The 16,215-nt window shown below is 42.7% G+C and overlaps 1 protein-coding gene across 2 annotated transcripts in view; it reads right to left on the reverse strand.

Annotated features, from left to right (window-relative positions):
• Nucleotides 1-4,606: 4,606 nt before the first annotated feature.
• The window catches only part of SPATS2L (spermatogenesis associated serine rich 2 like), a 54,357-nt gene continuing 42,748 nt past the window's right edge, over nt 4,607-16,215 (reverse strand). For both annotated transcript variants that reach the window (XM_087707360.1, XM_087707368.1), the window contains 5 exons: nt 9,962-10,020; nt 8,318-8,427; nt 7,684-7,786; nt 6,907-7,130; nt 4,607-5,140 (listed from right to left, as the gene is read on the reverse strand). In XM_087707360.1, the coding sequence (XP_087563486.1) occupies nt 4,736-5,140; nt 6,907-7,130; nt 7,684-7,786; nt 8,318-8,427; nt 9,962-10,020 (901 nt within the window). In that variant the 3' untranslated portion in view covers nt 4,607-4,735. The remainder of the gene's footprint in view (nt 5,141-6,906; nt 7,131-7,683; nt 7,787-8,317; nt 8,428-9,961; nt 10,021-16,215) is intronic.

The raw sequence follows: 16,215 nt of genomic DNA on the forward strand, positions 1-16,215 counted from the left end.
ACATGATAGCAGTGTTCCAATATCTCAGGGGTTGCCACAAAGAAGAGGGAGTCAAACTATTCTCCAAGGCACCCGAGGGCAGAACAAGAAGCAATGGGTGGAAACTAATCAAGGAGAGAAGCAACTTAGAACTGAGGAGAAATTTCCTGACAGTTAGAACAATTAATCAGTGGAACAACTTGCCTCCAGAAGTTGTGAATGCCCCAACACTGGAAGTCTTTAAGAAGATGTTGGATAGCCATTTGGATAGAAAGATGTTGTATAGAAATGGTGTAGGGTTTCCTGTCTAGGCAGGGTGTTGGACTAGAAGACCTCCAAGGTCCCTTCCAAATCTGCTATTGTATTGTATTAAAAATATTTTTATCTACTGACAAAATTTTCTTTGGAGTCTATTCTTCCACATTCTCTAGAAACATTGCTTTTGCTAAACGGTGGGGGTTTCCCTATAACTTGCTCTGTTCTTCCCAAACCTTCTGTTTTCCTACCTAGCCTTCTGGTTCGAACATAGAAAACAATATTTGATAATCAGAAATGTATTTTCACCCAATACCTTAAAACAGTGTTTCTCAACCTTGGCAACTTGAAGATGTCCGGACTTCAACTCCCGGAATTCCCCAGCCAGCAAATGCTGGCTGGGGGATTCTGGGAGTTGAAGTCCGGACATCTTCAAGTTGCCAAGGTTGAGAAACACTGCCCTAAAAGAAAGTGGGCTTGACTTCTATGAAAATACAAGATAGATATAATTTTAATTAATCTAGGAGGAAGATGCTGAATGTAGGAATAATATTTGTAAATACCTTCTCTTGAGGCTAGTAGGACACTTTCATACCACCACTATTTCCAATTATGTCAAAATCCTTCCATCCCCATTTATTCCAACACAATTCGTGCTGGCCTCCTCAGTCAATATCCTAACTTCATTTGTGGGGGGGGGGGGGGATTTGTCTGGCCATATAATCCTTTCCCCTTCAGAAAAGAATTGAAGCATCAAGACCTCATTACCCTTGAAAGGGAGAGCTCAGAAGCTGAAAAGCATGCTGAGCACTTCTTTGCAAATGGGAAATCGATTACTCTACCCATAGGTTCCATGTAGCTGTAAGCGTTAACAGAACTAAGGCTGGTTTCTGACAGGTATGCCCTTTTTTTCTGAATATTTAATCTTGTAGCGGCCACAGGATCATTCTGCAGAGGTGGGCTGCACATCCTTGCTTTCGCCTGGCTTCAAACAAATTGCAAATTGTCTAAGGCAGCCGCGTGAATAGAGGAGGCGAGGCGAGGCCGTCAGCTGTGCCGCCTGGCCGGAGAACAACACAAAAGATTGAGATAAAACACAGGTTAGCTCCGGGGCAGGTGGGCGGGCCCAGCCGCTGGTCGGAACTACTGGTTCGCCCAAACCGGTCCAACCAAGCAGCAGCCCGCCTCTGTCATTCTGGCTTGCTATTCCCCCTCCTTGTATTAAACAGAGTGAGCATTGGAAGTCAAATCTTTTATCTCTGGAAATAGGCAGCTGTTTCTTGACGTGATGTGCCAGTGCCTGGAGGCTGTCAGGGTCTGGATGGGGGTTAATAAGCTTGCACTCAATCCAGACAAGACCGAGTGGCTGTTGTGTTTCCCTCCCAAAAATTTGGTTAGCATTCCATCACTCAGGCTGGGGGGGTGAAATTTTACGCTCCTCAGACAGGGTTCGCAATTTGGGAGTCCTCCTGGACCCACAGCTGACCTTAGAACATCATTTGTCAGCTGTGACCAGGGGGGCATTTGCCCAGGTTCGCCTGGTGCACCAATTGCGTCCCTACCTGAACCAGGAGACACTCGCAACAGTCACTCATGCCCTCGTGACCTCAAGACTGGACTACTGCAATGTGCTCTACATGGGGCAGCCCTTGAAGAGCATTCGGAGACTTCAACTCGTCCAGAATGCAGCCACGCGAGCGATTGTGGGTGCACCTCGGTACACCCACGTTACACCTATCCTCCGCGACCTGCACTGGTTACCGATTGGTCTTCAAGGTTCTAGTCATCACTTATAAAGCCCTTCATGGTATTGGACCTGGGTACTTGAGAGACCGCCTGCTGCCAATTACCTCCCAAAGGCCCATTAGATCACATAGAGCAGGCCTCCTCCGGATTCCATCTACTGGCCAATGTCATCTGGCTACTACCCGGGGGAGGGCCTTCTCTGTGGCGGCTCCGGCCCTTTGGAACGAACTCCCCGCAGAGATCCGGACCCTCACCTCTCCCCAGGCCTTCCGAAAAGCCGTTAAAACCTGGCTGTGTCAGCAGGCCTGGGGTTGATGAGTTCCCTTCCCCTCTCGATTTGTGTGTCTGTTGGTTATTTTTAAATGCCCTGTACTTTTGTAGTTTTTGTGTTTCCCTTCCCCCCTTGGGTTTGTGAGCCGCCCTGAGTCCCGCTGGGAATAGGGCGGCATACAAATAAAACGAAACCTAAACCTTCTCCTAGCAATGTGAACAGAAGCTTGCAATGGTGCTGTGGGTTGGCCGGTTTTGTACAGAATATGCAACAGTGCTCAAGGCATTCATTTAGAAGCACTTTTTAGAGATTTTAGGCTTTTCTTAACCTTAATGGGTGGCTTTGGTCTTCTGGAACAAGACAAGCCTGTGTAAAAACAGAGGCGCTTGACTATCAAGAAATGAGACTTCTTAAAATGAAATATTTTAATTCTTTTAAGCCCGGAGATGTATGGCTTTTGAAGACACTTAATGGGAGCAGTGTCTTCCTTCTTAAGAACTGAATAGAAGCTAGCTATAAAAATACTAAAGGAAAACTAAATTCCCTTCCCTTGTCATTTTTGGCAGCGTGAGAAATGCTTTTATCAAAGAAAGAAAAGGTAGTATATGCTTATATATTGGTTAAAATATTTGACCAGGATTTGTGAAACTCGTTATGTTTAAGGAGATATTATAACTAATGGGAAGAAAGATGAATTTGCCCCCTTTCCCCCCCCCAGCAAAGATGGCTACAGTAATTCAGGGGTGTCAAACTCGACTTCATTGAGGCTTCAGGGTTGTGTTTGACCTTGGTGGGGGGGGTCGGGGTGAGTGTGGCCAGCTTGACATCACTTATGTCGGAGGTACCTTGGTGGCCCAAGCGCTCTGCCAGGTAAACGGGCTCCTGAGCTCCGTTTTTGGCCGTGACGGCCTCCTGCAACCCTCTACCAGTGAAAACAGAGCTCAGGAGGGACACGACCCTCCCGAGCTGTTTTTTCTGGCAGAAAGCTGCAGGAGGCGGTCGCCGCCAAAAACAGTTCGGGAGCTGTATTCGCTGGCGGAGGGACCGTGGGCTGATCCTTCCCTATTTCCAGGGTGGACTTGGGTCTTGAGTTTGACACCTCTGCAGAGGCCCAAGAGGGCTGGAGGAAGATGAAGTAGCCTATTGCAGTGGTTCCCAAACTTGGCAACTTTAAGACTTGTGGACTTCAACTCCCAGAGCTCTGCTGGCTGGAGAATTCTAGGAGTTGAAGTCCACAAGTCTTAAAGTTGCCAAGTTTGGGAACCACTGGCCTATTGCAATAATAGTGGGAATGTTAAGTTTGCCCTCTTGAACTCTTCAAGTTTAGGGATAGCTCCCCTTCCTGGAAAAAAAAAAGAATCTGAGACTGAAACACATTCAATTTTTAGTGCCCCAAAATAAGAAGTCATTAAAAAGAACTGAAAGGTTTGGAAAAACTATACTGTGTAAGTTATATAAATTTCAAATGGAAAAAAAAACACGTTTTACAAATATAGCATGGAACAATTAATATACAGTTTTTCTATTACTATGCTTGACCTTGAGTATTTTTTTCTGGATGTGACATTGGGTCACACACGGTAACTGAGATTTGTCATGTACAATTGTTCTATCTAATATGGAAGCATGAAAAATGTTATTTATTTACATAACACTCCACTACTAGAGATGCCAATATTTTACTTCTTTTAATACTGAATGACTGAAAACAAGCTAGGCAGTAATTAACATTACCTGTAATGACATCCCCTTACAGTTTATTTTTCAATATCAGTCTAGTAGCGTGGCACGACAAAAGCGCGCTCGACTAAAGTGCGCCCGATTAAACCGCGTCGCTGACGTCATCAACAGGGCGACAACAGCGAGCGCGGAGAAAGAAGGGCGCTTTAAATAGTGCTTTGAAAGCAAGCCGATTCAAGTTAAGGTAAGGGTTAGGGTTAGGTTAAGGGTTAGCTTTAGGGTTAGGTTAAGGGTTAGGGTTAGGGTTAGGTTTAGGGTTAGGTTAAGGGTTAGGATTAGGTTTAGGGTTAGGTTTAGGGTTAGGGTTAGGTTAAGGGTTAGGATTAGGTTTAGCGTTAGGTTAAGGGTTAGGTTTGGGGTTAGGTTTAGGATTAGGTTTAGGGGTTAATTTTAGGTTTAGCGTTTACAGCGTGCTTTTTTCTCCGCGCTGTTGTCGCGCTGTGATGACGTCAGCTACGCGGTTTCGTCGAGCGCCCTTTAGTCGAACGCGGTTTTGTGGTGGAACCGTCTAGTAGATCTGTAACTACTGCTGGCTAAAGCGGCATTATTATGAAAAAATAATCTTGACTATATTGAGCAAAGCTTTCCATGTAGAAAACAAGATAAAAAGTTAAGACCGTTTTAGCAAGTTTGGTTTACCACAATTGTAATATTTTTCTCAAGCTATTCCATCAGTATTTGTGGAGTACATAATAAGGGAGGGGGAGAAGCACCTTTAGTGAAAAAAAACTAAGATGGCTGTTTTCATGCCACCAAAGTCACAGCTGCCACAGTGACTGGAAGGACCGGTTTCTCTCCAGACGTCTCTATTCTTGGAGGACATAAATTACAGGGAGAACCCCTCGCTATATTGCTGCACAAAGGACTGGGCTCTGTAGGGACTGGAATAGGAGGCTTTTGCTGTGCTTTCTCTGGGTATGCTCCCTTTTCTTGATTTTTTACGGGTGTTGGTTGCTCTTGAGTTTTTACCACTCCTTTGTTTTTGGGCCTGAAACTATGATGGTGCTGCCGTCGGTATTCATGTCGGGAGTGACTCTTGGGGTTGCTCTGATCAGACTCATCACCGGGATTTTGAGGTTTGAGAGAACCATTCATTCGAATGCTATGGTAGTGTCCATGAAATCTTCGTCTCGGCCCTGAAGGCACATTCTGTCCAGGAAGAAAAAAAGGATTCATTTCAGTGCAATTTCAATTCAGTTTGATTATTATGTCTACCAAAGCATATCTATTATATTATGCATGTCAGCACCACAGTCAATGAGGCTGTTTTAATGATCCCATCAACGTTGCTGCCTCTGCTGCAGAAGTGGGTTCCTACCAGTTTGCACCTATTCGGTAGAACCGGTTCATCAAATCTACCGAACCGGTTAGAAGAGGTTCCACCAGTGGACCCGGAAAGCAGGCCACACCTACAGAAGAGGTTCCAAATTTTTTTGAAACCCACCACTGGTCCTTGGATATGATTATTCTACACTATCATGCTCCTATTTATAAAACTCAGTGCCTCTGTGAAAGGTAAGGATGACTCCTGCGTTTGTGGTGCAATCAGAACATTGCGTGTGTTGAAGTTGTTTTAACGCAAACCAAAGATGCCTTTTAAAAAACAAGTTGACATCATATTCTTCTGCATGCCAGTGCTGTGTGTGAGGTAATTTAAGGTGGTTCTGACAAGTGTCGTCGGCATCTTCATATCCGGTCACATGGGCGGCAAGCCACTCCCATCCGGTCACATGGACAGCAAGCCACTCCCACAAAGGAGGCCACACCCACAGAGTAGGTTCGAACAATTTTTGAAACCCACCACTGCTCTGCTGGCTGGAAGTATAAAATCATATCCTTCCCCAGTTCCTTCTTGGGGGAACTGGGGGCGGGTTGGGAGATAACAAAACAAGCTAATTGCTGGCAATTTGGTTGAATTGCTACCACTAATTGCATTCCTCTGACAGAAAGACAAAATGACACTGGGCCTGGCTTAGCTCAACTTTACCATGTTTTGGAAAATGAAACATTTTCAGTGTTCAGTATTTGGTCCAGGAATGGATGCAATTGGCACACAAGATAAATTTGTGCAAAGGACCTCTGGCCATGGTTGCCCACCTGCTGTTTTAATAGCAATAGCAATAGCAGTTAAACTTATATACCGCTTCATAGGGCTTTCAGCCCTCTCTAAGCGGTTTACAGAGTCAGCATATTGCCCCCAACAACAATCCGGGTCCTCATTTCACCCACCTCGGAAGGATGGAAGGCTGAGTCAACCCTGAGCCAGCGAGATTTGAACAGCCGAACTGCTGAACTGCAGTCAGCTGAAGTAGCCTGCAGTGCTGCATTTAACCACTGAGCCACCCCTTAACAGGAGTGATTCTTTCTAAAAGAACTCCAAATTGATTAGTCATGAATGAGGACAGATTTATAGCCATCACCTGGACATAACAACACTTAAGCCCATTCCAAAACACTTTCAGAACGATAGATTGCTTTCCAAAAGAATGAAGTAACACATCATTCATTCATTGTTCTGGAGACATTTCATTATCTAGATAGAGTTGATAGAAGTGAAAGACAGAAAAGGGTTTATATATGGATGTGAGATTAAGCCACCAGTGTGATCCCTTCAATTCATTAATCAATGCAGCTCATCAATGCGGCTCATTTTGGACTGAAAAAGGATGTATATTTTACTCGTTTTAAAATTTAAAAACGTAAGAATTAGCTGAAAGGTATCACATAAATCCAAAAGGGTTGCAGAATCTAGAATCTTTTAATAATGCAGCGTTTATTTCTGAATCTGCGAAGAAATTGACCTGATAAAATATCTTGACTATGTGTCTGTAAAAGGCTTCTCGTACAGTTGTAAATTTTAAATTTTATAATTTTTATGCTGATTCACAGACAAAACCTTTTTCCTTGGCCTTTACCTGTTTATTTGTTGAAATTACACGAGAAGAGGATTCTGTAGCTGGGAGAACTTGGCTTGAACCTTTAGTTATTGCTGTTTTGTGCTCAGAAGTCTTGGCAGGAGTCTGATTGACATATTTTTGGTTATACGTATTTCGCATGCTAGTCACTGATTTGGAAATTTCTGATTGAAGGAACATACTGGATGGTGTTCTAGAGGAGTAATTGTTTTTTGGATGGAAAACTACAAAGGAAAATGCAAATTGTATCATATAATATATTGACATGGATTCCAGAAAAATTAAACCAAAGGCAGTATATACATTATATTTACTACAGCGTCCGATAAGATCTCACAGGATGGGCCTTCTCCGGGTGCCGTCGACTAGACAATGTCGGCTGGCGGCTCCTCGGGGGAGGGCCTTCTCTGTAGCTGCCCCGGCCCTATGGAACGATCTACGCCCAGAGATCCGGACCCTCCCCACTCTCTCGGCCTTCCGAAAGTCTACTAAGACCTGGCTGTTCCGGCAGGCCTGGGGCTGTTGACCTCATGAACGAGGTCCAGCCCCGCTAAGGTTGAGTGTATGATGTGCCTTTTAATTTGTTCTCTCTCTATTTTAATTTTTTTTTAGTATTTTTTAGAATTGTTGTATGTAAGCTGCCCGGAGTCCTTCGGGATTGGGCGGCATACAAATTTATTAAATCTTGAATCTTGAATTTTACTAGCTATGAAAATGGTTCTAACAAGTGCTTTAAAGAGCAATTAATGAAGAAGCTGAGACTTTGCTACAACTTACTTTCTCCACACTGTAATATCTGCATTTTTAACTGCTCAGTGTCACAGGAAAAGCGGGCAGCTCTACCCAATTCTTCATCATATTTACGTTCACTTACAAAGTGCTACAATGAAGGGAAAAGTAACATAAATAGCCTGACATGATTACACAACTAGAAAAATCGCATCAATGTGTTGAACAAAAGCTTTTTAAGTTCCAATCATAGAAAGTTTGGACCTTTTTTTATATTTTGTAAAATGCTATTGTAAAATATGATTCAGAAACAGTGATAATAGCCTCTCCTCGTATTTGATAGAGGTAGTGCTTATCACTGGAAAAAAAAATAACTTCAGTTATACAAGGGAATTAAGCATGAGGCTCAAAAGGAAAAAAAAAACACTGCAACTTTAATAGAACTGGAAAGAAAAGCAGGAATATTACTAAGCTTATATGAATCTGAATACTGTTATTACTCTTACTGCAAAATACAAGAGGGATAGCACAGTTTTAAGTAAGATGGCATTGTTAAAAAGCTAGATTTATACTTCGATTGAGCCTTGTGGTGAGAACCTGTGGCTCTAAGTGCTGAAATAGAGAGGCGTTACTTGTATACAGCTATGCTTATTTTAAAGAGAAATACCCTTTTAAAGCTGACCTTAATTTCAGCTCGCAATTCAGCCAGTTGAATCTCGGCCATCTGACTTGCCAAATCCGTTAGTCTCTTTAATTCTTCAGCTTTTTTTTGACGTGCAGTCAAAATATCCACTGTCAAAGAAAAAAAAGGACAGTGCAAAATATTAAATGCTCTTGTGGAAGAGATAACCACTACGAAAAATTAAGTGACCCCCCTCAATGCATGAAATTACTTCTTTCTTTCCCATGTTACATTATCTATAGCTTGCCTTTCTCTAAAAAGCTCAGAGTGGGAGTATTCCCACCCCCAATGCTATCTTAACAGTTTTCCATTCACCCTGGGAAAATTCTAGACTTTCTCTTTTCTACTGCAACTTCCAGGAATGCCTTTTCCCAAGAAAAGTGAATGATTTAAAAGAGAGGCGGGAATCATCCCAAATCTGTTGGCGCAGTAGTGGAAACCAACTTTATCAGTCCTCTGCAAAGACGTATAGCCTTTAATCTCATTTTTTTTTGCTTTTCCTTCTGCCAGTGTTGGCTTGAACATCTTTAGCAAGCATTACTTGTTTTTTTTTTAATTTCCAGTATGAAAAATATGGATTTATATTTTTATCTTATTGATTTAGACCACACTACCTAGTCATAATAGTGGACCTGTACACACACTGTCCTGCATCCACATTCATTGGAGAAGTCAATGATGTTAGGAATGTGTTGTGGCCCAGCAGGAGCCGTTGGAGCTGCCACCAGACTCCGACAGCGAGGGGCCCTATGAGTCGGCTTTGGAGGATGTGGAGGACCCTGGACAGGGTTCCGACTCTGAGCAGAGCGCAGAGAGGCTTGTTGGCCACCAGGAGGCGCCTGAGCCTTGGACCAGTGGGGAGGAGACAAGGGAGTGTGATCCGGACGTCAGCAGTGGGGAGGAGCCAAGGGAGTTGTTCCTGGATGCCCGGGACCGGAGAGCTAATGGGTGTAAGGACAGTTGCGCAGTTACAGGAGGTAATTGCACTCAGCTGGTGGTAATTAGGCTCCTCTCCAGACTATAAAAGGAATGCTTGTTCACACGCCCCTTTTGCAGAAGTCAACACATGAACTAATGTTGGAGAACAGTATTGTGAGCTTGGCAGACTGGATTGCTGCCAAGGCTTATCTGTGCCGGTTTGCTGCCAAGGACCTGTCTGTCTGTTAATAAATTCCGTAAAGTATCTTTGGCTCGGAGTGTTTTGGTGTGGGACGAGGGGGGTCAGAACAGGAATGGTTAGTGGAACAAGAAGGGAAAAACAAAAAACTCCTTGGTTTCATAACATCAAAACGGATACAAAGATGAACATCCAACAACTGAAAGAAAGTGTTCTACAGGATAGCACACTTGCCTCCAAGTTGCCAAAAGTTGAACATGAATGAATGGTTAAAACAACAACACTTCTGTCAATTAAAGAAAAAAGTGGGAAAAAAGGACCCATCTTCACTGTTAAAAATATTTCATTGTTTACTCTCCAATCAATGGTAAGTTCCAAACACCTAACTATTGAATGTACAGCAACCAAATTATTCTTCAGTCTCTGTGATATTAGCTGGGGAAATTTATGGCCAAATTGAAATGTATATGACATTCAAAGTTATTTTTGAAATAAACTTGGCCATTTTAATTTTAATTTCTACTTACTGGCTTCTTGTTTAACCTTGTCGACTTCTGTCATTAAAGCCACTTCCTTGTCGATGATACTAAAAATGGAAACAATTTAATTTAGGACAATATTAATAAGAGGTTTTATTAATTATGTCCTTCAAAAAAGGCTTTCAAACAGAATTTATGGTAAGAGCTGTGAAAAATATTGCTTTCTGAAGAAAAATAATTTATATAAAAAAATTAAGAAATCATCTTTCTTTTTGCTTCAGAATCATCAAACACACTACTTCATTACAACAGCTCTAGTTCTGTATTAGTGTACAGCTCTAGTTCTGTATTAGTGTACAGATCCACCATTAAACCATTACAAACAAAACAAGAGTAAATGCAATATGGCTAATAACACAATGCTTTTGCTCATATGTTGAGTTATTTGTATTAGTGTTACATTCTTATATATAATCCTTAAACTCACTCAGACATGTTCTTAAACCAAATCATGTCAGTATGTCAAATGAAGTCATTATCAAAGGTTTCTATAAGGGTTTAATCATTGTTCATTTTTGTAATGTTCATGAGACTCTATTATAGCTACACTGATGATGCCATAATATAATTCATTTTTTAAACATAATGTTGAACATAATAGTATATTTTCTACCAACCAAACATGTTTCATCTTCTCTGTTGATGTTCTCTTGGTTCATTTAACCTGCTAAATGGGATTTTAGAAACTTCAAAATTAGTCCCTTCCAACTCTGTTATTCTTTATTCTAAAAGTGTATCCTAATATAAAGAAATACGGAAAGTAGTAACACATTGGACACTTATTGATCTACATGACATATTTTGCTGCTGTACAATTCCCCAACCAATCTGTGAATTAAAAGGAAACACTATATATGAGTTCATTGTGGCTTGTCAGTTTATACACACCGTCAAATTGTCCTATTACTGTATTGCTGTATATTGCTAAATACTCAGAAAAATGCCACACTGATGCAACTTTTTCTTCACTATAACTCAAGAGGATAAAAAACATCCCAGAATCCTCTGGGCTTTGACAAAATGTTTCTTCCACTGATGCAGTTTCAGTTTGTAAAATGCTTTGTATTTAGGGACTTTGCTTGTGTTTCATTAAATTACCCTTTGCTTTTTAGAACATCTTGTTTTATGAATGGAATTGACTTAAATACGCTGCTTAGGAAACAATTTACACAACTGCCAATGTCTCCCTGTAGATGGCACTCTACACATATTAAGTAGCATGATATTAGTTAGTTTTTTGTTTTTTTAGTTGCGTTTATTTATAGGCCGCCCTTTTCCCTGAGGGGACTCAGGGCGGCTAACAACTTATGGGAGGGGAAGACGTACAATAACATAAAAATACAATATGTAGTTAAGATCAAACAACATTCATTCAACATTCGGGCGGGGGCAAACTATGGTCTTTACCCCCAGGCCTGGCGGGATAGCCAGATCTTGAGGGCTGTGCGGAAGGACTGAAGGGTGGTGAGGGTACGAATCCCCACGGGGAGATCGTTCCAGAGGGTCGGAGCTGCTACAGAAAAGGCTCTCCTCCGCGTAGTTGCCAGCCGGCACTGGCTGGCAGATGGCACTCGGAGGAGGCCTAATCTGTGGGATCTTATGGGTCGAGAGGAGGTAATTGGCAGAAGGCGGTCTCCCAAGTACGCAGATCCACTACCATGAAGGGCTTTATAGGTAGTAAGAAGCACCTTGAAGCGCACACGGAGGTCAACAGGTAGCCAGTGCAGCTCGCGGAGGATAGGTGTTATGTGGGCGAACCGAGGTGCACCCACGATCACTCGCGCGGCCGCATTCTGGACTAGTTGAAGCCGCCGGATGCTCTTCAAGGGCAGCCCGATATTGTACCAAAGTCATTCACACAACTATTACATTAGCAATTTAGCAGCAGTGGACAGCTGGTACCCTTCTCCAGGACACTCTCCTTTTAAGAAACATTTGAACGTTTAAAAGTCTCTCTCTTTGTAACTTAGAATTCCCCAGGAAGGCATGGAAATTTATAATAGACAGATTTTTTTAAGATGGCAAAATAAGTAGTTACAGGGCAGATCTGAACATTGTACCAGGGGTGGGTTTCAACTGGTCCGCGCGGACCGGTTGGTCGATGAACCCGGAAGTAAGTAACTTTCGGGAACGCCGAAGGGCCCGCCCGCCCGCGCTCCTCACCGATCTTCGAAGGCTTCTGCGCTTCCACGCCGGCGCATGGCACATAGAGCGCCTGCGTGATTCTCTGCGAGCAGCTGGAGCATCGCGCAGGCGCTAAGATGCATGCGTGAACTGCGCCCATGCACGAGGACGCCGCTGGCCCCGTTCCAATTGTATTGGATGAGTAACCCACGACTGCATTGTACCTTTGGTTGGGTGGCACTTGATTCCACATTTAGCTACAGAGCAATAACTTCTTTCCATGTTTAATACAGGTTAAAGAGATTTGAATAATCCATTGTAGAATATCGTAATTTAACATTGGGATATTTACATAAGCTCTTTCTGCAAGATAAAAAAATGCTGTTTCCAGGCGCCAACATTTGCTTTGGAATTAAGCCCTTTAAATCATTGTTTTATTTCAAGGTGTAACTTCCAAATTTCCACTGTGATCCTGATAGCTGAACTATTTTGTCAAGGCTAATATTTGTCTTGGTTGCTCTTTTCTTTCAGGTAGAGATATCTGAAAATTTGACACTCATTTTATGGCAGGAATTGATGATTTCCCCCTAATATCCCTGCTTTGATCCATATATTGCTACTGTTGTATTTATGAAGGGAAGGAAGAAGGGGATATCCTGAATTATAAGGTTCCACCACAAAAGCGCGTAGGACAAAATCGCGCTCGACAAAAGCGCGCTGTGACGTCATCACAGCGCGACGAAAAAGTTCGAAAAAATGTAAAAATAAAGCTAAAACCTTCCCCTAACCCCCCCAAACCTAACCCTAAACCTAACCCTAAACCTAACTCTTAACCTAACCCTAAACCTAACCCTAAACCTAACCGTTAAAGTAACGAAAAACCTAACGCTAACCCTTAACCTAACCCTAACGCTAACGCTAACGCTCTAAAGCTAACCCTAACCCTTAACCTAACCCTAACCCTAATCCTAACCCTAACCCTTACCTTTATGTGAATCGGCTTGCTTTAATTTAATTTTTATTAATTTTTATTTGAATTTTTCGATCTTTTTCGTCGCGCTGTGATGACGTCAAAGGCGCGATTTTGTCGATCGCGCTTTTGTCGTCCGGGCTTTTGACGGGTCACGAATTATAAAGGAGTCACATGTTGTCACATAACTCCTTGTGTAGGTCACCCATGGCCCAGTGCATAACAGGGCATGCGCAGCCACGCTGAACCACACAGGAAAAAACAAACTCCATAACATCCTGATAGTTCATAACATAACATCCTGATAGTTCGCTCTAGATGTGCCTTACCCAACGACGCCCAGGATTTGACAGAACTTCCCTGAGCAGTAGATTAGCAATTGTAGTTTGACAGGCTGTTTTTAATCACATGCTGATTGCTCCTCCTGCCTTTGTCCTATCTCAATAAAAGGGGCTACCAAACCCATTCTGGGTCGCCTCATCCCGAGAAAGCTCGTGTCCGTGTCTTTTCTCAACATTGGCCTCATGAGCGAACCACGGGTACTTCACAGTCACAGAAATGTAACAAGCGCAACATCAGCAACCAAACAAACAACAAGTACAAATAAACATGATACAAAGTATGTTTCATGGCATATGTATCTGATAAATCTGTTTGGAGGCAAGTCCTATTGAGCTAGGTGGGCTTACTCAAAGATTAGTGGGTTCTTTTCACAAGAGAAGGAAAACTATGCCAGTTGTAGGTACTGTATATTGAATGAATTTGTTAGATGCTGACAGTTCCCTGTTAGATTTGGAAAAGAAATTCAAAGGTTCAGAGGAATTAATAATTCATACATACTTAAAACTTTTACAGTATCAAAACAACAAACCATATCTCCATGCTTAACTTGGTCCATTTTGCTAACTGGGATCGGATGATTCAAAACTGGCTTTTAGCTGATGGGAAATGCTTCCTATGCATGAGACAGGCCTCACTTAGTGGCTCACCTCGCGGTTCTACCACAAAACCGCGGTCGACTAAAGCGCGCTCGACGAAACCGCGTACCTGACGTCATCACAGCGTGACAAAAAAAGCACGCTGTGAGCGGTAAAGCTAAAATTAACGCGTAAACCTAAACCTAACCCCCCAAACCTAACCCTAAACCTAACCCTAAACCTAACCCTTAACCTAACGCTAACCCTTAAGCTAACCCTAAACCTAACCCTAATGCTTAACGTAACCCTAAACCTAACCCTAACCCTTAACCTAACCCTAACCCTTACCTTTACGTGAATCGGCTTGCTTTAAAAGCGCTTTTGAAAGCGCCCTTTTTTCTCCGCGGTCGTTGTTGTCGCGCTGCTGATGACGTCAGTGACGTGCTTTAATCGGGCGCGCTTTAGTGGACCGCGGTTTTGTCGTGCCACGCACCTCGCTTCCCCTAGTTGGAGACTTTTTGGACTACTGTGACTTATGGCAAGGAGAGCTGGAGTAGCTGCAGAGATGTATGAAAATTGGATACAGGTAATCCTCGTGTAATGCCTAATCACTTAGTGAATGTTCAGAGTTACAACACACTCCCCAAAGTGACTTATGACCTGAATTTGAAGTTTCAATGGCCCCCTCTCCTGCATCACATTATTGCATTTTGGACACTTAGCAACTGGCCCACTGGTGTAGACCATGTGCCCCACACATGATCACACATGGTCACGTGTTGTGGCTCGGCAGGAGCTTTGGGAGCTGCTATCAGACTCTGACAGCGAGGGGCCCTATGAGTCAGGCCGGGAGGAGGCGGAGGGCCCTGGACAGGGTTCTGACTCTGAGCGGGGCTCAGAGAGACTAGCTGGTCCCCAGGTAATGACTGAGCCTTGGATCAGTGAGCGAGGCTGACACAGAAACCTCCTGTGAGTTGTTTCGGGATGCAGGCAGGAGAAGGGCTGACCGACAAGGAACAATTGAGGACTCACAGGAGATGATAACGAGCAGCTGTTGCTTGTTAGGATCTCCTCCTGTGGATAAAAGACTGATGGTGCCACGCCCTGGTTGCAGAAGTCAACGTTCCGTTTCTGTTCTAGTCAACGTTCTCCGTTCGTGTGCAACCATCGAGAAAAGCATTATGATAACGAGCAGTTGTTGCTCGTTAGAATCTCCTCCTGCGGATAAAAGACTGATGGTGCCATGCCCTGGTTGCAGAAGTCAACGTTCCGTTTCTGTTCTAGTCAACGTTCTCCGTTCGTGTGCAACCATCGAGAAAAGCATTTGGATAAGTGACTTGATTTATATGGTCCTGTTTTGTAGTAGTTTATGAGTGAGGACTTTTGCCAGAGAATTTATCTGTGTTTATTTTGGGCTCGCAGCCAGCAAGAGCCGGGACTGATAAAAACATTCCTTTGAACGCTCTGTTTGGCTTTCATTTCTGAATGGACAAGGTGGGGGTCAGAACAGTCATGTGAGCACAATTTATTTTGTGTGTGTATGTGTGTGCAGAAACCAGCATTTAGTTCCAAATTATTTGCTAATTACTGCTGCCCTCACTTAACTCCCAAGGGCACCTCATGTGACATACTTCCCTTAATCCTGACTTGTGAAGAGGACTCCTGCAATCTACTTGTTTTTTGTTTCCTTAGAATTGGGATGAGCTGGAGTATCTTTCTGTGCCTAGGAACCAAGGACATCACTCGCTCCTGTGTGAGAAAGGAGATCTTTCCTTCTTGAAACTTAAGATGTTAGCCGGCCAGCTGTTAAGAAATGTGGGGCCCAGTTTGACCACCATTATTTCCTCATGAATTGCACTTCTTGTAGAACGTGAAATGTGAAATACTTGCAGATAGAGATTGAATCAGAATTCTTAGCATGTCAAAGAAATTTAAAAATGTTAAAAAAACCTTGTAAACTTGATTACATGATTCTACTCAATAAAGCAGTTGTAATTAGATAATGTGTTAAATACCTAGAATCAGACATAATAAAGAATCAGACTCTGTTAAAATAAGTAGATAGAAATAATCCAAGTACACTACTTGAGATAGAAGCTAGGAAAAATAATAGCTTTTGAAAAACTAAAAGTTTTTAAAAATATGAAAACAAATGAAGACTCTGGTAGTAATAGAGTAGTTTTATAAATGCTATAAAGAATTTTTGTTATCATCATTGCTCCATACTAGCA

The sequence above is a fragment of the Thamnophis sirtalis genome, unplaced genomic scaffold (genome assembly GCF_051295495.1).
Source record: "Thamnophis sirtalis isolate CommonGarterSnake01/CBP01778 unplaced genomic scaffold, rThaSir2_p1.2 scaffold_1, whole genome shotgun sequence".
Lineage (NCBI taxonomy): Eukaryota > Metazoa > Chordata > Lepidosauria > Squamata > Natricidae > Thamnophis > Thamnophis sirtalis.